At 38.1% G+C, this 21,966-nt stretch overlaps 1 protein-coding gene across 2 annotated transcripts; it reads left to right on the top strand.

Annotated features, from left to right (window-relative positions):
- The first annotated feature begins 289 nt into the window (after positions 1-289).
- On the top strand, positions 290-15,666 carry pofut3 (protein O-fucosyltransferase 3). Of its 2 annotated transcripts, none has more exons than XM_079410035.1 (4): positions 290-546; positions 1,573-1,807; positions 12,518-13,353; positions 14,375-15,666. In XM_079410035.1, exons 1-4 carry the CDS (start codon positions 466-468, stop codon positions 14,591-14,593), a joined length of 1,371 nt encoding a protein of 456 aa, XP_079266161.1. In that variant the 5' UTR covers positions 290-465; the 3' UTR covers positions 14,594-15,666. The 2 variants fall into 2 exon arrangements, with proteins under 2 accessions (XP_079266161.1, XP_079266162.1); XM_079410036.1 differs by having other exon boundaries at positions 294-546; positions 12,524-13,353; positions 14,375-15,660.
- Positions 15,667-21,966: the final 6,300 nt, after the last annotated feature.

Here is a 21,966-nt window from a genome sequence, read left to right as displayed (position 1 = left end):
TAGTAGTGAAATATAGGTGCTCAGACCAAGTTTATGATGGAGCTTCATATTTAGAGTAATGTGTGCTGATTACTTATTAGGGTAACTTTTACTTACTGCGGTAATTTGATGAAAAAATGCATTCATTATACATCTTACTAACAATTTTTAAACATTTGCCACCTCTTTTAGTCACTATGAGAATGCTGCATAGCAAACAGCAAAAACATTTGTTTAATGAGTGTGTGTTTCTGTGGTAGAATATCCTAGCTTCGCTTCGCAGAGGAAGTGTGTGTGGTTTAAAGGGACGCGGAACGGAAGTGACGCTGGAAGCACGCTCTGCGGACTGCAGCTATGAGATCAATATACTTACAGGAATAAATCACGCATCACAGATCGCAAATATTCGAAAAAACATACCATCACAATAAATAGTCTGGAAGTGTTCTTGTTTTTAATGGTGCGCTGACGGAGAGAGGGTTTGACATGTGGCCAGTCTCTGTGAAAAAACGGTGTGCTTTTTGTTTCTGCGCGTCTGCCTTTGTGTTTTTAATCATGACATTTCAGGTAAAATATTAACTCTGCCTTTAAATCAAACCTCAGATAGAAACCTCAAAGATTTGCTTACCTAAACATCAGATGTTTTACTTTGTATTGTGATGGGACGTGTCTCTAGACAGCATGTTTCAGCGCCGTGGACTCTCATATATTAGCATGTTTAGGCAGGAACGCGTCTAGCTGCCTGCTCGAAGCGCACAAGAATGCTGTCTAGGTAGGCAGCTCACTCTGGTTTGAGACACTAAATATAGCGCAGATGAACATAAGTGTGGAATATGCTGGTTTTAAAGTTGTTCTTGTTTGCAGATGTCCTCTGGCCTTTGGGATCTGATCAGAGTCTCACTAACATTTGGATAAATCTCTGTCCTTTCCTCATCCTTGGTATCTCCTTTTTACTAAAGTCTCCTTTTTCCCATCCCTGCAACCTGTCATATGAAATAGCAATTGATTGATGTTTTTTAAATAGACGCATTGCATTAATTTTCTCCACTTCTCTAACAAATAAAATATTTATTAAACCTTTTCTTTTCTTTTTTTTTTTATTAAACAGCCGACTCATATGTGACCCTGGACCACAAAACCATTTATAAGGGTTTGAAATTGAGATGTATATATCATGAATAAATAATCTTTCCATTGATGTATGGTTTGTTATGATAGGACAATATTTGTCTGAGATACAACTATTAGAAAATCTGGAATCTGAGGGTGCAACAAAATCTAAATATTGAGAAAATCTCCTTTAAAGTTGTTCAAATGAAGTTCTTAGCAATGCATATTACTAATCAAAAAATTAAGTTTGCGGTAGAACATTTACAAAATATCTTCATGGAACATGATCTGTACTTAATATCTTAATGATTTTTGGCATAAAAGAAAAAGCTATAATTTTGACCCATATTGTTGGCTATTGCTACAGATATACATGTGGTCCAGGGTCACATATGTTTGTTGACCAAACCTTCCTCGGTAAATCCATCCTTCATGTGTGCAGTATCAGTGGTCATGTATTCACAGGCTTGTCTGTGTTTGCAGGTTATCGAACAGCTTGGAGAGTTTGAGCAGAAGGCACTCCGACAGCAGTTAACACAGAGACAGGCCGCTGAGACGATTCCTCATGGCTCAGAGCTCCAGGACCCTGTCATTGTGTGGTGGTCTCCTCTGACCGGAGAACCGGGGCGTCTCGGAGAGTGCGGCCGAAACAGATGTTTCTTCACTGTTAACAAGTCTTATCATTCCCATCCACACACAAAAGCTTTCCTTTTCTATGGTGAGTGCAAATGAATACACACATTCATTTTATACTCGCATTTATATTATTCAAATTCAAAATTAAAATTGTATACAGTTTTGTCTGCATAAAAAATAAAATACACCACACTGATATTAGTTTTAAACGCTACAAATGAATTTAGCCATCAAAACATTGTAATGTACTGAGAGTGGTGGGTAGATTACTTACACATTGTAGTCCAATACTGATTCCAAAATACATGACAAAAATTGTATTTAATAATGTAATCCACTACATTACACATTTTAGGTAACTTTTGGGGAATTCTGAGTTAACAAATTAATTTTACAAACAAATTAACAATTAAATCTAGTGCTGTCAAACGATTAATCGCGATTAATCGCATCAAAAATAACATTTTGTTTACATAATATTTGTGTGTACTGTGTATGCTTGCTTATTATGTATAAATACACACACATGCATGTTTAAATTTCAGAAAAATATGTTATATTTTTATATGAAATATATTTACATATAATATAAAATACATGTAAAAAGTAAATACATGTAAATATTTTCAAAATACTGTGTGTGTATTTATATATACATAATACATATACACAGTACACACACATATATTACATAAACAAAAACTTTTATTTTGGATGCAGTTAATCGCGATTAATCAGCACTAATTAAATCATTAAAATGATTTTAAATTATTTAAAAATAACAACAATTTAAATAAAACACTTACTTAAAAAGAATGAATAATTGATTTACTTGCATGTCACATCAGTGAACCGTAAACATGCAAATGTTGCTGAATTATTAACTTATTACTGTAAAATATATTAGGTGAAAGATTTTCAGCTGACACTAATTTTGGGAATCCCTGCATTACACGTAAATAAGAAATAATATGAATTTGCGCACATTAATGTGTTTGAAAGACAAAAACCTTCCTAAGACATAGTAATACATGGCTAAATAACCACTGAGTGATAATTCAGATTAAAAACATTAATGTGTTCATCAGTAGTCGATGCAATGAAATGTTAAGAGAACACTTTTTAAAATTTAAATGATTTTTGTAAATCCAGTGGTCAAATGCTGTGTGCCCTCTCAATTTTCTGTGTAACTATATGACTACTAAATCAAAAAATGATGACTAATTTATTGCTATTCTGTGAATAATATGTAAAAATGTAATCAATAAAAAAGTAACTGTATTCTGATTACAGTTACTTTAAAATGTAATTTAGTCTAATTACAAGTACTTCATTTTTTAAATCTGATTATGTAATCCAGATTACATGTAATCAGTTACTATTGTGTACAGAATGAAAAATCTATTTTCATTTAGATTGCTTTTAACAGTGTTATTAAATTATTTGTGTTTTTTAAAGATTAACTTTAAGAGTGTTAGATGACAGCAAAGGTAATGCTAGATTGTGCCAACAACAACAAAAATGTGAGATTGTGTCTCCACATCAGGAATATTAGATCCTACTCTGGATGCCAGATCCTGTCAGAAAATATCCGTTTGTTATGTTTTAACGGATTTTGTGTGATACTCAAAAAACTGTATTAACAGTCATTTGTCGGCCCAAGAGGCAGATAGAAGATGCCAGAGAAGAGCAGAAAGCAGGAGACGAAGGGATGAGAAATAAGCAGAGTTTATTGAATGATCTTAGTTGTGTATGTTTCAATCCTTAGACTTTGTCTGACCTGCACAAATACAACAAGTGTTACATTATTATACAGTACCAAAGCAAAGGCAATGGAAAATGACTGCCTCACAACATCGTCCTGTGACATTAAAAACCTTGAAATCGAGACAATTTCCTATCTCTTACTCATGAAGACAAATATTCCTTGAAACCACAGGATCATAAGACTAAACAACAATGGTAAAATAATATAAACGGAGTATCTATTTACACTAAGTGCAAATAGCTCACCTTGTTGGCAGAGGCTATTTACACTAACTCCGCCCACCAACATGTGATTGGGGTAGTCAACATTACAAAAGACAATCATCTAACAACAGTTCCAGTGCCGCCGATGTTTAGGCATGTGCTTTTTGACGCGATCAAATCTGCCTTTCGTAATCAATACTGAGGTGCAAATATTTGGCACTATTTGCAATAAGTAGTATAAATAGCAGAAATCTATGGCTATTTGCACTTAATGTAAATAGCATCTATCGCTAAGAAAATATGCTATTATCACTTAGTGCAAATAGCCGCTGCCTAATGTAAAATAAAATAATAAAATATAATACAGAATGACGGATCAATGAATGCTAGATCATCCTGCTAGAACAGTAACCCCATATCAAAAATTACTCTTTACAAATTATTTTCTATAATAATTTTTAAAATCATAATATTTTTTCCAAAGTCATTCAACAATATGGTACAAATAATATTGATTTTGATCCTTGTATTGATCAAGTCAAGTCAAGTCAGCTTTATTTATATAGTGCTTTTAACAATACAGATTGTGTCAAAGCACTTAACAGTATCAAATTGGAGGATAGAGTGTCAGTAATGTATAATAATAAGATTAAACACTCAATTTTCAGTTAAAGGCATTTCATTATTGAATTCAGAGATGTCATTGTCTAGCTCAGTTTAGTTTCAATAGTATCTGTGAAATCAAACTGACGATAATCGCTAGAAATGAAGTGTCCCCACCTGAGCAAACCAGAGGAGACAGTGGCAAGGAACCAAAACTCCCCTCTGTGACAGAATGGAGAAAAAACCTTGGGAGAAACCAGACTCAGTCGGGGGGCAGTTCTCCTCTGGCCAGGATATTATTGTTTATTTATTGTTTACTTTATTGTTTTAATTAAAATGTTAAATGTATAAATGTATTATATTTCTATTTTATATTGTTGAAATTTCTAACAATAATATTATTATGTAGTTAGGTATTTTGTTATATTTTTAGTTATTTTCTATTATTTTTAGTTTTATTGTATTTTAAGTTGAGGTCTTCACTGGGGATCTGTCTCCGGGGCTCATCCAGGTGTCCGGCCTCCGCCGACGATCAGGGCCGCATAAATCATCTCCCGGCGCCGATCCACCATCTGATCCGGACACGGACTGAGAAACAGAATAGAAACAGACAAATATTAGCGTAGATGCCATTCTTCTTACGATGTAACGATCATGTGTTATGAGGAGTGTTCCCGGTTCCGGTTGATCTAATTAATGCAGCCTAACAGTCCTTTAACGGATTTGAATAATAGAAGTGTATTAGTGTGTTATGTGTAAGCCAGGTTAAGAAAGTGTATTTAATCTAGATTTAAACTGACAGAGTGTGTCTGCCTCCCGAACAGTGTTAGGTAGATTGTTCCAGAGTTTGGGTGCTAAATAGGAAAAGGATCTGCCGCCCGCAGTCGATTTTGATATTCTAGGTGTAATGTTTGCTCACTGGCTAAACTATATTGTAGATGTAATAACTGGAACAGACACGGAGCTTTCTCAACTACATGCTTTTTATTACTCTTACTCGCTGTACTCTCTTGGGATTCGAGACTTGCCCGAGGGTTACGGTGCCACCTTCAGGACACAAGGTAAGTCAAGATGTTACATCTCCCTTTTCAAGAGAAAAAATAAAATAAAATAAAATAAAATAACATTACTTAAACACACAACATTAATTCTGCGAACATAACAATTTTGCTGAATGCACATATAAACGGTCTGACAAATACAGTCTGTGGTCGTTAATGTCATTGCTGTAATGTAAACAAGTACAAGAAGCAGTTAAATGACATACGAATGTGTGCCAATAAGTCCTTAGTTTAAGTCAGAAATAATGTTTTCCTTTCCCATATGATTCAAGTACTTAAAGGTGAACTAGTTGTGCAAAAAAAAACAGAACAGGCAGTTAAACTGATTTAAGAGGTAGAAGGTAAGTAACAGGTGTTAAAACACGAAAACACCTTTCTCCTGTTTCCTTTTTTTTTTTTTTTTTTTTTTTTTTTTTTTAGGGCAGCGATCCGCCTACACCCTTTACATTATAGGTCAAGGATTTGTCTTGGCCTGGAGATGCGGCCAAACCTTGTTGTGTAATTGGGTTTTTGTTGGTTTGTTGGTTGCGGATGGTCCACAGGTTCGGGGTGTGGTGGCTGTGTGTTACTGTTGTGTGTGTCTGCATGCTGTCTGTCTTTGGTGTCTTGAGCATCTCTGCTGTCACGGAGGTGCCAACGGTTGCGCCGTAGAGTCTGTCCATCTTCTGTCTGGATTTGGTAGCTCCTGTGTGTGTGTGCATGTTGTGTTACCGTTGCAGGTCTCCAGGAGCCATCTTCCTGACGGAAACGAATGAGAGTGCTAGCAGGTAGGTGAGGCAACGGCTTGGTGCCTCTGTTGAAGTATGCTTGTTGGCGGTGTTGGCATGCCTTTCGTCTGTCTTGGACAACTCTTTGAGGTGCTACCTGTGGCTGCAGATGCCTACTGGTCGCTGGGAGTATGGAATGCAGTCGTCGGCTCATCAGAAGCTGGGCCGGTGATCGAAGGTTGTCAACTGGAGTGTTCCTGTACTCCAGCAGAGCGAGGTAGGGGTCTGTATTTCCGGCTTTTGCCTTGTCCAGGATGCGTTTTGCTGTCTGGACAGTCTTTTCAGCAAGGCCGTTGCTCTGTGGGTAACGCGGACTTGTGGTGGTGTGGGTGAAGTCCCACGCGTTTGCGAAACGGCGGAATTCCTCAGAGCTGTAGCATGGTCCGTTGTCGCTGATGACTGTCTCTGCGATGCCGTGACGAGCGAATGCGGACTTGAATTTGGCGATTACTGCGAGTGAGGTGGTATTTGTGAGCTGCTCCATTTCAAAGAATCTACTGTAGTAGTCTACAATGATGATGAAGTTTTGAGTGTTCCATGTGAAGAGGTCTGTGCCTACCACTTGCCATGGTCTCTCGGGTATGTCATGGGACCACAGTGGTTCTTTGAGGTTGGCTTCCCGTCGCTCCTGGCATATACTGCACTGTTCTACTGTTGCTTCTATTTCTTTGCCCATCCCGGGCCAGAACAGGAGGTCTCGTGCTCTATGTTTGCTTTTTTCCATGCCCATGTGTCCTGCGTGTACGCGCTGGATCATGTCTCCTCTGAGGCTCAGGGGAACTATGATTTTCCCACCTTTGAAAAGTATCCCTTCCATCTCGGAGATCTCATCTCGGTGGTTCCAATATTCTTGGATGCTGGGTGGGCATTTCCTCCTTTCGTCTGGCCATCCGTTCTGTGTGGCTCTTCTGAGTGCGGTGAGCTGTGCATCCTGTGCTGTTGCGTCCTTGATCTCCAGTAGCTTCCTGTCACTCACTGGAACAGTGCTTATGAGTGTATGTACCTGTGCTTCCATGCTCTCCATAAGGCTGCTGTCTTGGTGCTCGATGGATTTTCGGGACAATGTATCGGCCACTGGGATGTCCTTTCCGGGCCGGTGGATGATTTGTATGTTGTATTTCTGGAGCTGTAGTATCATCCTTTGTAGCCGCGGTGGTGTTGCAGCCAGCGGTTTTCGGAGGATAGCTTCCAGAGGTTTGTGGTCGGATTCTACAATCACTCTCCGGCCGTACATGTATTCGTGGAAACGCTTACATCCGAATAAAACTGCATACAGTTCCTTCTCTATCTGAGCGTAATTCACTTCGGTGCTGTTAAGTGACTTGGAAGCGTAGGCAATGGGTTTTTCGTCCTGGAGCATGACAGCGCCGAGGCCACATTTTGAGGCGTCTACTTGGAGTCTCAGTTCTTTTTGTGGGTCGAAGTATGCGAGCACAGGGTGGTCTGTTATTAATTTTTTCGTCTGCGTGAATGCTTTGTCATGGTTTTTGTCCCATAAAAACTCACTGTCCTGCTTCAGCAGTTGACGTAGTGGTGCGTTTATCTCGGAGAGGCGTGGTGCGAATCTGGCCAGGTAGTTAATCATCCCGAGAATGGTTTCTAACTCTCTTCTGTTTGTGGGTGGCTGCATGTCTTGTATCGCTTTCACCTTCGCTGGGTCTGGCTTGACACCTTCTCGCGAGAGCGTGTGGCCGAAGTAGCTGACCTCTGATACGCATATTTGGCATTTATCAGGATTTAGCCTTACCCCTCTTTCTCTCGTGCGTTTCAGCATGGCCCTGAGGTTGTTGTCGTGTTCAAGCTTTGTCTTGCCGAAGACGAGTATGTCGTCGACGATGGCAGCTACACCTGTGAGGCCCTCGTATGTCTCGTCGACGCGCCTTTGGAATTCATCTTGAGCTGAATTGATTCCGAATGGCAGCCTCAGGAACCTGTATCTGCCGAAGGGGGTGTTAAATGTTGTTAGTAGGGAAGACGTTGTGCTCAGCTTTATGGCCCAATAGCCTGATCTGGCGTCGAGGACGCTGAAGTACTTCGCTCCGGCAAGCTTTGTGGTGACATCCTCTAAAGTCGGTAAGGGGTAGTGTGGCCTTTTTATCGCCTTGTTGAGGTCTCTGGGATCCAGGCAGACTCTCAGCTTGCCAGTCTGGGGTTTTTCTACAACAACGAGGGCATTAACCCATTCTGTGGGCTCTGTCACTTTGCAAATTACGTTGCTCTCTTCCATCTTGTCGAGCTCTTTTTTCAACCTGTCTCACAGAGCGATCGGTACTCTTCGTGGTGGATACACTACTGGTGTGGCGTGTGGGTCGACATGGAGGTTGCACTCCCCTGGAAACTCTCCTATGCCCTGGAAGACGTCTGTGTATTCCTTAAGGAGGCTGTCTATGTCTATGCATGGTTTCGCTTCCTCCTCGGCCACAGCTAGTATCAGCTTGATTAACTTAAGGTCTAGGCTAGCTCTCATCCCTAGGATGGGAGGTGCTTTGGTGTCCACTATGTAGAATTCGAGCACAATGGAGGTGTTTTTATACTTGCACTTTAGATGACAGGTGCCTTTCACTTTCAGAAACTCACCGCCATATCCTGAGATTTTTTGAGTGGTTGGTTTTATGGCAGTGTTTCTGAACAGTCTTTCGAATATCTGTACTGGAATTGCATTGGTCTGTGCGCCAGTGTCAATTTTAAATTTAACTTTCTGAGTCCCGATTTCAATTTCAGCATAAGCTTGTTCATTACCTTTTCCTGTGTTTTCACTTGTAAGTCCGTCAATAAAAAGTTCTACCTGCTCATCTTCAGTGTCTTCATCCATCGTGTGAATCACTTTTCTTGTGCGGGTGTTTGTGTGTAGTTTCGACTTACATGCTTTTGCAAAGTGATTGAATTTTTTGCATTTCATGCATTGCTTGCCTTTAGCTGGACAGGCGCCGTCTTTGGTCGTATGCAGGCCGCCGCATCTGTCACATTCTCTTTGTGCTGTGGCAGGCTCTTTCGGCCTGGCTTTGTGACTCGTGCGCACTGATCTGTGTTCCGGTCTTCGGGCTATGGCGTGTACAGCGTCATTATTGGGGTATTTACTTCCCACCATCTCTTTGAGTTGGACTTGTGCTAGCTCATGAGATCGCGCGATGTCGATGGCTTGGTCTAGCGTTAGCTCCGCGCCGTGGCTGAGCAACTTCTCCCGCACTCGCGGTGAATTTGTAGCGAAAACAATGCGGTCTCGCACCATCTCGTCGCTGTTGGGGTATCCACAGTCCTTAACTAACAGCTTCAGATCCGTGACAAAGTGCTCAAAAGTTTCCCCATCACCTTGTGTTTTCTCATGGAAACGATATCTTGCATATATCGGGTTAGACTTTGGTGTTAGGTACGCGGTGTACTTATCGTAGTATGTTTGTAGTTTCTTCGCGTCGTCATCTGTTAGTGTCCATGTGTTGAAAATGTCACGCCCTTTTTCCCCGATCCATAGGAGGAGATAGCTGCATTTGTCCTGTTCGCGTTTCTCCCGTAGAGGTCCGGAGAATATTAGCTCCGCGTGCTGCTTGAAACGCCGCCATGCTTCCGGTAAGTTAGCTGATTCCCAATCCATTTTGGGTGCTGGGACGCCGAAACTATCCATGTTTCTTTCGGGACGTGAGTATTAGCCTCTACTCTGACACCATGTAATGTTTGCTCACTGGCTAAACTATATTGTAGATGTAATAACTGGAACAGACACGGAGCTTTCTCAACTACATGCTTTTTATTACTCTTACTCGCTGTACTCTCTTGGGATTCGAGACTTGCCCGAGGGTTACGGTGCCACCTTCAGGACACAAGGTAAGTCAAGATGTTACACTAGGTATTATCAAACGGCCAGAGTTTTGAGAACGCAGCAGACGTGGAGGACTATAATGTGATAAGAGCTTGCTAAAGTACTGAGGAGCTAAGCCATTAAGGGCTTTATAAGTAATTAACAAGATTTTAAGATCTATACGATGTTTGATGGGGAGCCAATGCAGTGTTGACAGAACCGGGCTAATATGGTCATACTTCCTGGTTCTAGTAAGGACTCTAGCTGCTGCATTTTGGACCAACTGTAGTTTGTTGATCAAGCGTGCAGAACAACCACCCAATAAAGCATTACAATAGTCTAACCTTGAGGTCATAAACGCATGAATTAGTATTTCTGCATTTGATGTAGGTCGCAATTTAGATATATTTTTGAGATGGAAAACCCCAGTTTTACAGATGCTAGAAACATGGCTTTCAAATTAAAGATTGCTATCAAACAGCACACCTAGGTTCCTAACTGATGAAGAAGAAATGACAGAGCAGCCATCAAGTGTTAGATAGTGTTCTAGGTAATTACATGTGGGGTTTTTAGATCCGATAATTAACACCTCTGTTTTTTCAGAATTTAGCAGTAAGAAGCTACTCGTCATCCAGTTTTTTATATCGACTATGGCATTCCGTTAGTTTCTCAATTTGGTGTGTTTCACCGAGACGCAAAGAAATATGGAGCTGAGTATCATCAGCATAACAGTGAAAGCTAACACCATGTCTCCTGATAATATCTCCCAAGGGTAAACCGTGAAAAGTAACGGCCCTAGTACTGAGCCTTGAGGTACTCCATACTGCACTTGTGATCGATATGATACCTCTTCATTCACTGCTACGAACTGATGGCGGGCAGATCATTTGATTTGAACCTGCTAAGGCACTTCTACTAATGCCAACAAAGTGTTCTAGTCTATTCAAAAGAATGTTGTGGTTGATAGTGTCGAACGCAGCACTAAGATCCACTAGAACTAATAAAGAGATACAACTACGATCAGATGATAGAAGCAGGTCATTTGTAACTCTAATGAGAGCAGTCTCAGTACTATGATATGGTCTAAATCCTGACTGGAATTCCTCACAGATACCATTTTTCTCTAAGAAGGAATATAATTATGAGGATACTATACTTTTCTAGGATCTTTGACAGAAAAGGGAGATTTGAGATCGGTCTGTAATTAACTAAATCTTTGGGGTCAAGTTGTTTTTTTTTAATGAGAGGCTTAATAACAGCCAATTTGAAGGTTTTGGGGACATATCCTAATGACAATGATGAATTAATAATAGCCAAAAAGAGGGTCTATGACTTCTGGAAGCAGCTCTTTTAGTAGTTTAGATTGAATAGGGTCTAACATACATGTTGTTGGTTTAGATGATTTAACAAGTTTATACAATTCTTCCTCTCCTATAGTAGAGAATGAGTGGAATTGTTCCTCAGGGGATCTATAGTGCATTATCTGATGTGATACTGTAGCTGACGGCTGCATGGTTACAATTTTATCTCTGATAGAATCGATCTTGGAAGTAAAGTAGTTCATAAAGTCATTACTGCTGTGCTCTTGGGAAATGCCAACACCTGTTGATGCTTTATTTTTCGTTAGTGACTGTATTGAATAAATATTGGGGGTTATGTTTGTTTTCTTCTAGAAGAGACGAAAAGTAATCAGATCTAGCAGTTTTTAATGCTTTTCTGTAGGATAGGGTACTTTCCTGCCAAGCTATATGAAATACCTCTAGTTTTGTTTTCTCCCAGCTGCGCTCCATTTTCCGAGCTGCTCTCTTTAGGGTGATGAACACAGATACTTCCTTTAAAGGGATAGTTCACCCAAAAAAATTATCGTGTCGTTCCAAACCTGTAAGACCTTCGTTCATCTTCAGAACACAAATTAAGATATTTTTGATGGAATCTGAGAGCTCTCTGACCCTCCCATAGACAGCAATGCAACTGCAATGTTCCCAGATGAACAAAGGTCTTAAGGGTTTGGAACGACGTGAGGGTGAGTAATTAATAACAGAATTTTCATTTTTGGGTGAAAAAGTAGTAAAAAAGTAATATATTTAAAATACATTTATTTCATACTAAATATAGTTCAAATCTATTAACACATTTACTGACAGATAACTCGAGACTTACTGATATAAAAATGATAATTAAACTTTATTTGGCATATTACTTGTACACAATGCACATTTCTTAATATTAAGTCTAAAATGTGTTTAAATGTCACTTTTGAAGAGAATCGTACGATCTTTGAATAATATCGGTCTTTAAATGCAAAATACTTAAAGTGTACCTGAAGTATACTTGCAATAGTTCCACTTTAGCACAATCAAATATATTAAGCATATCTTTAATTGTACTTCTGCACAATTAAAGTGCATTAAATACAAAATTAGTTGTTTCAATTTAGCAGACTTTAAGTATACCAGTTTAGTATACTAAAAGGCATTTTATTAAGTACATAAATATGAAAATGTATTTGTATTATACTTAGCATGAATTAGTATTATTAAAAATAATTATTATTATTTTTCACTAGGGTAGCCCTTTAAGATTTGTCTTTTTTCCAGGTACAGATTTCAGCATTGAAAGTCTTCCTCTTCCGCGTCATGAGCAGCACCAGTGGGCATTGTTTCACGAGGAGTCACCCAAGAATAACTACAAGCTCTTTCACGAGCCGCTCATTACCCTGTTCAATCACACAGCGACCTTCAGCCGCCACTCTCACCTGCCCCTCACCACGCAACACCTGGAGGGCCTCGACGCCCTCAGTGCACAAACACACCTGCTGCCTCTGTCCTACAAAAACCAGCTGAGGAGAACTCTGGCACCTGTGGTGTACGTCCAGTCCGACTGCGACCCGCCATCTGACAGAGATGTTTACGTTCGAGAGCTGATGCAGCACATTCAAGTGGACTCATACGGACAGTGCCTTCATAATAAAGACCTGCCGCCCCATCTGAGAGATTCCACTGCGATGGACGATCACGATTTCTACCAGATCCTCGCCCAGTACAAGTTCATCCTGGCTTTTGAGAACGCCATCTGTGATGACTATATCACTGAGAAACTGTGGAGGCCGCTCAAATTAGGCGTTGTGCCGGTGTACTATGGAGCTCCTAACATGCGCATGTGGTTGCCAGATAACAGGAGCGCAGTCGTGGTCGATCCCGATGAGCCGCCGAAGAAGCTCGCTCAGTATTTAAAGAGGTTGGACAAGAATGACTGGGAGTATCTGAAGTATCTGGACTGGAAGCACAAGCGGGAAATATCTAACATGAATCTGGTGACCGAGCTGAAGGAGCGTCCGTGGGGTGTTCAGGATATTGGTCAGGATAACTTCATTGATGCCTTCGAGTGCATGGTGTGCAACAGAGTCTGGGAGAATATCCACCGGCAGGAAAAGGTAATGAAATTATGATTTCACTAGACTTCCCATTCTCTTATAGTAACACTTTAGATTAGGGAACACACATTCATTATTAACTAAGAGTTTTCCCTCAATAAACTCTAATTACTGCTTATTGATAGTAATTAAGGTAGTTGTTTTAGTAGTTATGTTAGGTATTGGGTGGGATGGGGATCTAGAATATGGTCATTCAGAATAAGACTTTAATATGTGCTTTATAAGCAGTGTTGGGAAGAGTAATAGATCACAAGTTACAAGTTACAAGTTATCCTATTTAAAATGTAATAAGTCTTGTAACTATTTAAACTACTTTAATAAAGTAATGTAACTGATTACATTTGATTACTTTTCAAATATTTACAGAAGACAGCGTTAACCTCAACAATGATTACTGTCAAGACTTTCAAAATCCTTCTTCACTGGAATTAAGATTATTATATTTTAATTTTATAAAACGGATAGTTCTGGTCCTTGATTCTGATTGGTTGAGCCACGTTCAAAGCCGTTGTAAATTACACTACAAACCTACACCTTTGTTTACTTTGTGTGTTGCTTTGCAACCACTTTGTTCCAACCATAGGTTCCAACCACAACTGTTTCTGAGGAACTACATTGTTTGGTGGAAGAATACTGTTTTTATTAATATCATTGCACTTATTTGCTCTGTTTTATTTTATGAAACCTTATTAAGTATATTGAATAACCGTTTTATATAATATTTTAGAGCAGTCAATTTAATTTAGGAAAGAAATCAAATCTGTATGTAAAAATATTCAGATGTATCCCCCTTTGTAATCATTAACATTTTCATAAGTAACTGTAATTTAATTACACAAACTGATTACAATGACATATTTTCTGTAATTAAATGACATAATTCCATTGCATGTAGCTAGTACTAAGTACTAATAAACAGCCAGCATGCTAGTAATATGCATTATAAGCAACCAGTTTTGTTCCCTAATCTAAAGTGTTACCGATATTGTTAACTGCTCCTCTTTTATTTGGTCTGTGACAGAAACTGCCGTCTAAAGTCTGGCGAGCTGAAGAAAGCCACCTCACATGCCCGCCTCCAAAACTGTTTGAGTTTGCGGCGAGAAGCAGCTCGTCTCCTCGGCAGATATGGAGAGCCAGTTATGAGCAGTCCAGACGAGAAGCCCGAGCGCTGGGGCTGCTGATTCACAGGAACAGAAACTTTACGGTCACGCAGTTCTGGAGAGAAGTGTTTACTGACTGAAGAAAACTAATAACTGAAATGCAGTTATTATGTTTCTGGTTACCTGTGGGCTGCATTTCAAGAGGAAAAACAACAGCAAAAGTGATGTGTGATTCATAGGGCTATTTTCATGTTATGTGGAAACATAATCTTTATGTGGACATGACATTTTCTCTTAAACAGTCAGTGCAATGCTCAGGATATGCATTAACGTGTTTTTATAGTATATAACCATATCTAGCCTTGATATCCTATGCAAAAGGCAGATAACACTTGACAATAAGGTCCCATTAGTTTAATGTTAGTTAATGCATTAACAATGATGATTACATTTGTTACTGTATTTTTAATCTTTGTAACATTTCATCACTTTGGAACTATTAGGTTCTATCTACATTCTGAGCAGTTTTGAGATATTGAGCATCAAAGTTTTTGCATTCCATATTGTGGTATGGAATATGGGAACAAGTCCCTTTCATACATCAGTCCCAAAATGTACAAACTTAAAAAGAAATAAATAAATCACATGATGTAAATAAGTTGTCACAGAATAAGAATATATGAATAACTCCATTTTGACAAAAAATGACAGATGGAGCCTTATAATTCCAAGGTGACGATTTTTTAATATATACAAAAAACAACAACTGCTCATTGAGTAATATTAAATAATATTAACAGATACAGTTTTTGTTCATGTTCATTAATATAGTTGACTAATGTTAACAAATGAAATCATTTTAAAGTGTTTTCAAGACCAAAAAGGTCTACAGTGGGGGGAGGGGGGTTGGCTTAAAGCAGGATTGGACACCCTTGTCGTTTTTCATTTTTTAAACACTGAAATGCACTTTACGTTTTTATGCCATTTATGTTAAGTAAATTATAATTATACAACAATTTGTGTGGAAAAAGTGATTGTCTCTTATGAACTGGTAATAAATTTAAAAAATTGCAAATTTATTAACTCTCTGTAATAAAAACATGAAAGATGTTTAATTATTTTTTTCCCTGAAAACTGTGATTTTCATCAATTCAGTTACAGTTTAGCAAAAATACAGAAAACACAACAGAAGCAAACATTAAACATCATATTTAATATTTGTTTCCTAAGCAGTTTCTTTGCATTAAAATGTGAGTATGGCAGATGGTCTTTCACTGAAGCTAAGCAGGGTTGAGCTGGTCAGTACCTGGATGGGAGACCTCCGGTGAAAACTAGGTTGCAGCTGGAAGAGGTGTTAGTGAGGCCAGCAGGGGGTGCTCACCCTGTGGTCTGTGTGGGTCCTAATGCCCCGGTATAGTGACGGGGACACTATACTGTCAAAAAGCACCGTCCTGTAAACCGAGGTCCTGACTCTCTGTGGTCATTAAAAATCCCATGGCACTTCTCGTAAAGAGTAGGGGTGTAACCCACCATTGGCCCTTGTCGATCATGGCCTCCTAATAATCCGCATCCACTGAATTGGCTCTCTCTCTCTCTCCTCTCCACCTGTAGCTGGTGTGTGGTGAGCGCACTGGTGCCGTTGTCCTGTGGCTGCCATAGCATCCTCCAAGTGGATGCTGCACACTGGTGGTGGTTTGAGGAGAGACATGATTGTAAAGTGCTTTGGGTGTACAACAATACACAATAAAGCGCTATATAAATGCATCATTCATTCATGTAGTCAGTGTTCAGTACTCAACACAACAGACGCTGCCTAATAAACTTGAAATAAATGACAATTTTACACCTTGTAGTATGGATATAATTAATAGGATCCTGGCTTTCAAATGAAATCCCCTTTTATTGCTGTTTTCTTCTGTGTAGTGCTTCCTCTTCACCTTTCTCGACACTAGATGGAGACACAAACATACAATCTATGTAGAAATATGTGCCATATTTTCTGTATTTTGTCTCTGTATGTAGATATATATCAATATACAAGGAGCGATGCTGATATTCTATTCTTCTATCAGTAGTAGTGCTGCTTGAAAATTATACATTTTTATATCTCCATGTTCATTTGGCTCTACTGTATAATGTAATTGTGTAAAAAATTATACTCCAAGCTTATTGAATGTGAACTTATGTTAAAATGTAATTAATTATGTAAAGTTTACAAAGAATTATACAGAGGTTACATTTCAGCCAGGATCTACCACAAATTTAATAAATTTTGATAGAAAGTTGATTAGTATAGTTATAAGTTATAGTGGGTTACAAAAGTACTTATGAAACTTAAGTACTGCAACTGTGTTATGTTATTCTGTGGTTGAAATCAATACATTTCTGTTAATTCATTACTGTATTTTCATACAGGAAGATAAATCTGACACAAAATGAAGCAAAATTATGAATTCAAATGTTTAAGGTGTTAAAACTTATACAGCAGTAAGTCACTGATACACAATCATCAGTCTGCAGATGATTTACATAGTCTTATGATACCACGCTAGTGTAACATTTTAGACTAAAATATTCTAGATACCCAAAAGCTACTGGAATTGCAAACATTTTTCAAGTACAAGTGAGTACTTGTTTTATCTGCAGAGCCAAACAATGCAGACAGTATGAATCATCACATACTTTTCTTTGTTTGGTCCAGAAATCAGCATTCTGGAACTACGAGTTTTAACTGTTGGCGAGTTTTTACATGTAATTCAGTTATGAAGTTCTGATGGGTAGATATCCAGCTTGAAGGAATGTTTAACTGATGAAAAGATTACTAAAGATTAGACAGTGGGAATATGAAGCACAATCAGCTGAGCAGCGATGGCAAAGGAAGCATGAGATGTTGAGGTGGGATTGGAGCATCAATCTGGATGTTGAAATGGTCAAGTAGAATAAGTGCTGTTTTCTTTTTTCTGTGATGAGTGCCATATAAAAAGCAATTCCATTTAAAAGCACTTCCAATTAAACACACTGAATTAAAGATTACATTTTGAAGTAGAAAAAAATGCACTCCAGCATAAATGGTCACCAGTTTTTATAAACTTTTTTTTTTGACTGTAGGTGGTGCCACTAATAACATAAAAACATAAAATAAGATATTTTGAAGAATATGGGTAACCAAACTGTTTGGTTACCACCCTTATGAAAATGAACCATGGTTTTATTATATTAAAAGCGTAAAAATAATAGATTTTGGCATATTGACTTCCATGTGCATAACCACAGTTTTACTGCAAATATCATTGTTAAACTATGGTTAGTGTAGCAAAACCATGGTTAATTTGTGGTTACCATAGTTTAACTATATTAACCATGGTACGTTTTGTCTGGCCTCACAGAAATATAGGGCTGAGTATCCTCAGCATAACAGCTGGTATCACCCAGTGGTAGCATGTACAGGGTGAAAAGCAATGGTCCTAGAACTGAGCCTTGCAGTACTCCATACCAAACTTGTAAACGATATGACATCTCTTAACTTACTGCTACAAGCTGATAATGGGAAGTACGATTTGAACCATGCAGATGCAATTCCACAATGCCAATGTAATTTTCGGAAAGATGCAACCATGATCAGATGATAAGAGCAAGTCATAAAATAGCAGAGACGTCCATAAAAGTGGGTAAAGACACAGCCCCTTTCCTGGCTGTGGAAGGGGTCTTGAGAAGGGATAAAAAATAAAAACAAAAAAACAAGAGACCAAAAGATGTCCGTCACCAAAAGAGAAAATACAACAGTAATGTCTATAATTTAGGGAATTGTAGGTCAGGAGACTTCATTAGACCTTCACAGTTGTTCTTCCTCAATGGACACTCTAAACTTCACTACTTAGAGCATCTGTGCTGGAGGGCCAGCCTGCTGGACAAAGTACATGCTTCTGATGATATGTGGTTGTGAGAGACACAGGCATGTTTAACCACTGTTATTAGAAAGATGCACCCTCACGCAGGTTCATTTATGGCAAGCAAAGCAGGCAAATGGAAAACAACACTTGCACTTGCAGAATAAAACTAAATTCTACACAGAACACTAAACTGAAAAAAGAAGGTACATTGATTTAATTTGTGTGATAATTAATTTCCCTCACAACCTCTGTAGTCCTATTTAGACACTTGTTAGCAACCACCTTTTTGAAGACACATAAAAGCTTTAAAAAAAATCATGAGTGGAGTATTACTGACGTATTTTATGTCATAGAATAAAATTTGAAAATATCTTGAGCTTGTGTTAACCATAGACCATATTTCTGGCAATTAACCAAAAACTCAATCAGAAAACCCACTGACTGGAAGTGCTAAAATGGTAACTCATTTCCTGATATTAGGACTCATTGCTGCATCCTCTATCGCAGGGGTGTCCAATCCTGCTCTTGGAGAACCAACATCCATACTGTAAAAAAAATCAGTAAAATGTATGGTAAAAAAAAAAAAAAAAAAAGTCAGCTGTGGTGTCAGCCAGAATTTTGCCATTCAAAAATACGGTACCAACTTTTTAGGTTTTATGGATTTGACTTCAATTTACATTTAAAAAACATACTTCATTAACTCATATAATGTTAATATACCAACCCACTGAAATCTGTTTAGTACCTTTGTAAACACACTGATTACCACCAAAAGCAAGTGGTAATGAAAAAGTCATATGATGAACCGAAGTTCATCACAAACAGCTTTTCCACAAGCTGAGAAAGACAATACTAACATATACAGAAGGTGCACAGTGTCATTCACACAAACCCTAAACACCATCATGGTAACACACATAAAACCGAAATATGCAATAAACATTAATTTAACAACATTAAGAGTTAAATACAACCCTAATGAACATAACTGATAAAACTAAGAAGAAACAGTTGTTTCAGCAAAAAAACATCAAATGTAAACTGTAACACAGGGAATGTCAATTTATGGTTTTTCACTGTAAATTATACATTATTTTTCAAACTATATATTACTGTAAAATTACATGTAATGTCAATACAGTGTTTCACCTTATATAGGGGGAACTTACCGTTAATTAATAGGTTTTTACTGTAGCATTATTACTGTCTTTTATCATTAAAATCACAATAATTTTTTACAGTGCAGCAGAGTTTAGTACCAAGCAGAGTTTGGCTCCAATGCTCTGTAGGATAGTGGCCCTCCAGTATCAGGACTGGACACCCCTTCTCTACAGGGATATTCTCAGTACCAATTACTCTACACAACTTGTAATAAATTCTTAAGCTGCAATCACACCAGGTTTTGAACATGAGAAAGTACTTTAGACCCTGCATCACTGCACCTTTTAGTTTTAAGGCCAGTGTCTGACGATTGCTATTCAAATTCACAGGTTAGAGTTCGCCAAACTTGAATTTTGGTATGCAGCAGGATGAAACTTTAGCATATCTGGCAACATTCTGATGAATAAAAGTGAATGGAGGATGAAGTCTAGTGCGACTGCAAATTTAAGTAAAAAAAATGGTTGTTTAATGTTTAATGCACTATAAAGAAATCTGCTGCATTAAGGACTGTGGAAGGGGCTAGAGGTGATTCCACAAGTCATCTTTATGAATTGAACACAAGTGGGCTTGGAGACCTGTTTTAAGGCCCCCAAACAATACATTTCAAGTTTATTAGAATAGGTAGTGAAGTTGGCACAAGATAAAAGGACTACAAAAACTATTCAATTTTGAAGCAGTGACAAAATTATCCAGTGCTCCAATACAATTGCATTTCCTCTTTAAACTCATTGTCTGACTGATTTGGTTTTCCTGTATTTCCTATAGTTCAGTTGCTCATGCAGCTCTCTTAACGAGCTGATGATCTGAATCAGGCATGTTAAATTAAAGCAGGGGTGTTTAATATGAAAATAAATGTCATTTGGTTACATTAGATGTGTATTTTCAGTCCTTGTTGCCACTGAAAACCACTGTTTTATATTACTAATTCTAGGGCTACTCTGCTCCTGCTACTGTCTCACAAATTTGAGTTCCAATCCCAAAACCTAAATTATTTCTCTGGAATGGTGCATTTAGATTCAATTTGATCTATTCCTCTTTCATTAGTTTTATTTCAATGCACATTTGAAATTAAGGACCAAATGAGACCCTGGACAACAAAACCAGTCATAAGGGTCAATTTTTCAAAATTGAGATTTATACATCATCTGAAAGCTAGTATAGCATAGTACAATATTTGGCTGAGATACAACTATTTGAATATCTGGAATGTGAGGGTGCAAATTTTTTTTTACCAAAATATTGAGAAAATTGCCTTTAAAGATGTCAAATTGAAGTCCTTAGCAGTGCATATTACTAATCAAAAAATACGTTTTAAAATATTTTTACTGTAGGAAATTTACAAAATATCTTTATAGAACATGATCTTTACTTCATATCCTAATGATTTTTGGCATAAAAGAAAAATCCATAATTTTGAACCATACAATGTATTGTTGGCTATTGCTACAAATATACCCGTACTACTTATGACTGCTTTTTTGCTTCAGGGTCACATATTAGAATAATCTATATGACATCTTTATATGCAGTTTAGTTTTTTCAATCTAAACATTACAGAAAAACCATCTAGGTCAGAAGTTCCCAATCCAGGGGCCTCATTTATAAAATGTTGCACAGAAAACATCCAAAATTTGATTTTATGATCATCTCTCGAATATGCATACGTGCGATTCATAGAATGAACGTACTAAGAGAAAATGCATGTACGCGTCTCTTTCAGATGTGAAATCTATGAATTGCAAATGATCTTGAACTTGCACGCAACTGAATGGTTTCAGCTCTCCTTGTAAACGACTCATAATTAATGTCATTAACATATAAATGATCACAAATCACCATCATTTAGAACAGCGAGCTGCAAGAACATCTTACATTTTAAAAAACCTGCAGTATTCCAACAAGAAAAAGTGTGTACGTCTCACACACGGCTCAGTGCGGCTCAGACCCTGATGTGACGCTAAGCACTTTTGTACGTCAAAGACCGTTTTTTTACAAATATGAGCGCTGGCGTGGATTTAAGCGTATGCACACTCTTCGGTCAAATCTGCTTTATAAATGAGGCCCCAGGACCTTTGTAGTAATGTCAAGTCAAGTCAAGTCACCTTTATTTATATAGTGCTTTTAACAATACAGATTGTGTCAAAGCACTTAACCGTATCAAATTGGAGGATAGAGTGTCAGTAATGTATAATAATAAAATTAAACACTCAATTTTCAGTTAAAGGCATTTCATTATTGAGTTCAGAGATGTCATTGTCTAGCTCAGTTTAGTTTAAATAGTATCTGTGAAATCAAATTGATGATAATCACTAGAAATCAAGTGTCCCCACCTGAGCAAGACAGAGGCGACAGCGGCAAGGAACCAAAACTCCCTCTGAGACAGAATGGAGGAAAAAACCTTGGGAGAAACCAGACTCAGTCGGGGGCCAGTTCTCCTCTGACCAGGATATTATTGTTTATTT

The sequence above is a fragment of the Barbus barbus genome (genome assembly GCF_936440315.1).
Source record: "Barbus barbus genome assembly, chromosome: 47".
NCBI lineage: Eukaryota > Metazoa > Chordata > Actinopteri > Cypriniformes > Cyprinidae > Barbus > Barbus barbus.
Note: the sequence above shows the minus strand (reverse complement) of the source record. Positions and strands in the feature narration are given on the sequence as shown.

Coding starts and splice junctions, on each gene's coding strand:
- pofut3 (XM_079410035.1), top strand. CDS start 466: ATGTGGCCAGTCTCTGTGAAAAAACGGTGTGCTTTTTGTTTCTGCGCG. Junction 547..1,572: donor TTTTAATCATGACATTTCAG/GTAAAATATTAA, acceptor CTGTGTTTGCAG/GTTATCGAACAGCTTGGAGA. Junction 1,808..12,517: donor AAAAGCTTTCCTTTTCTATG/GTGAGTGCAAAT, acceptor TCTTTTTTCCAG/GTACAGATTTCAGCATTGAA.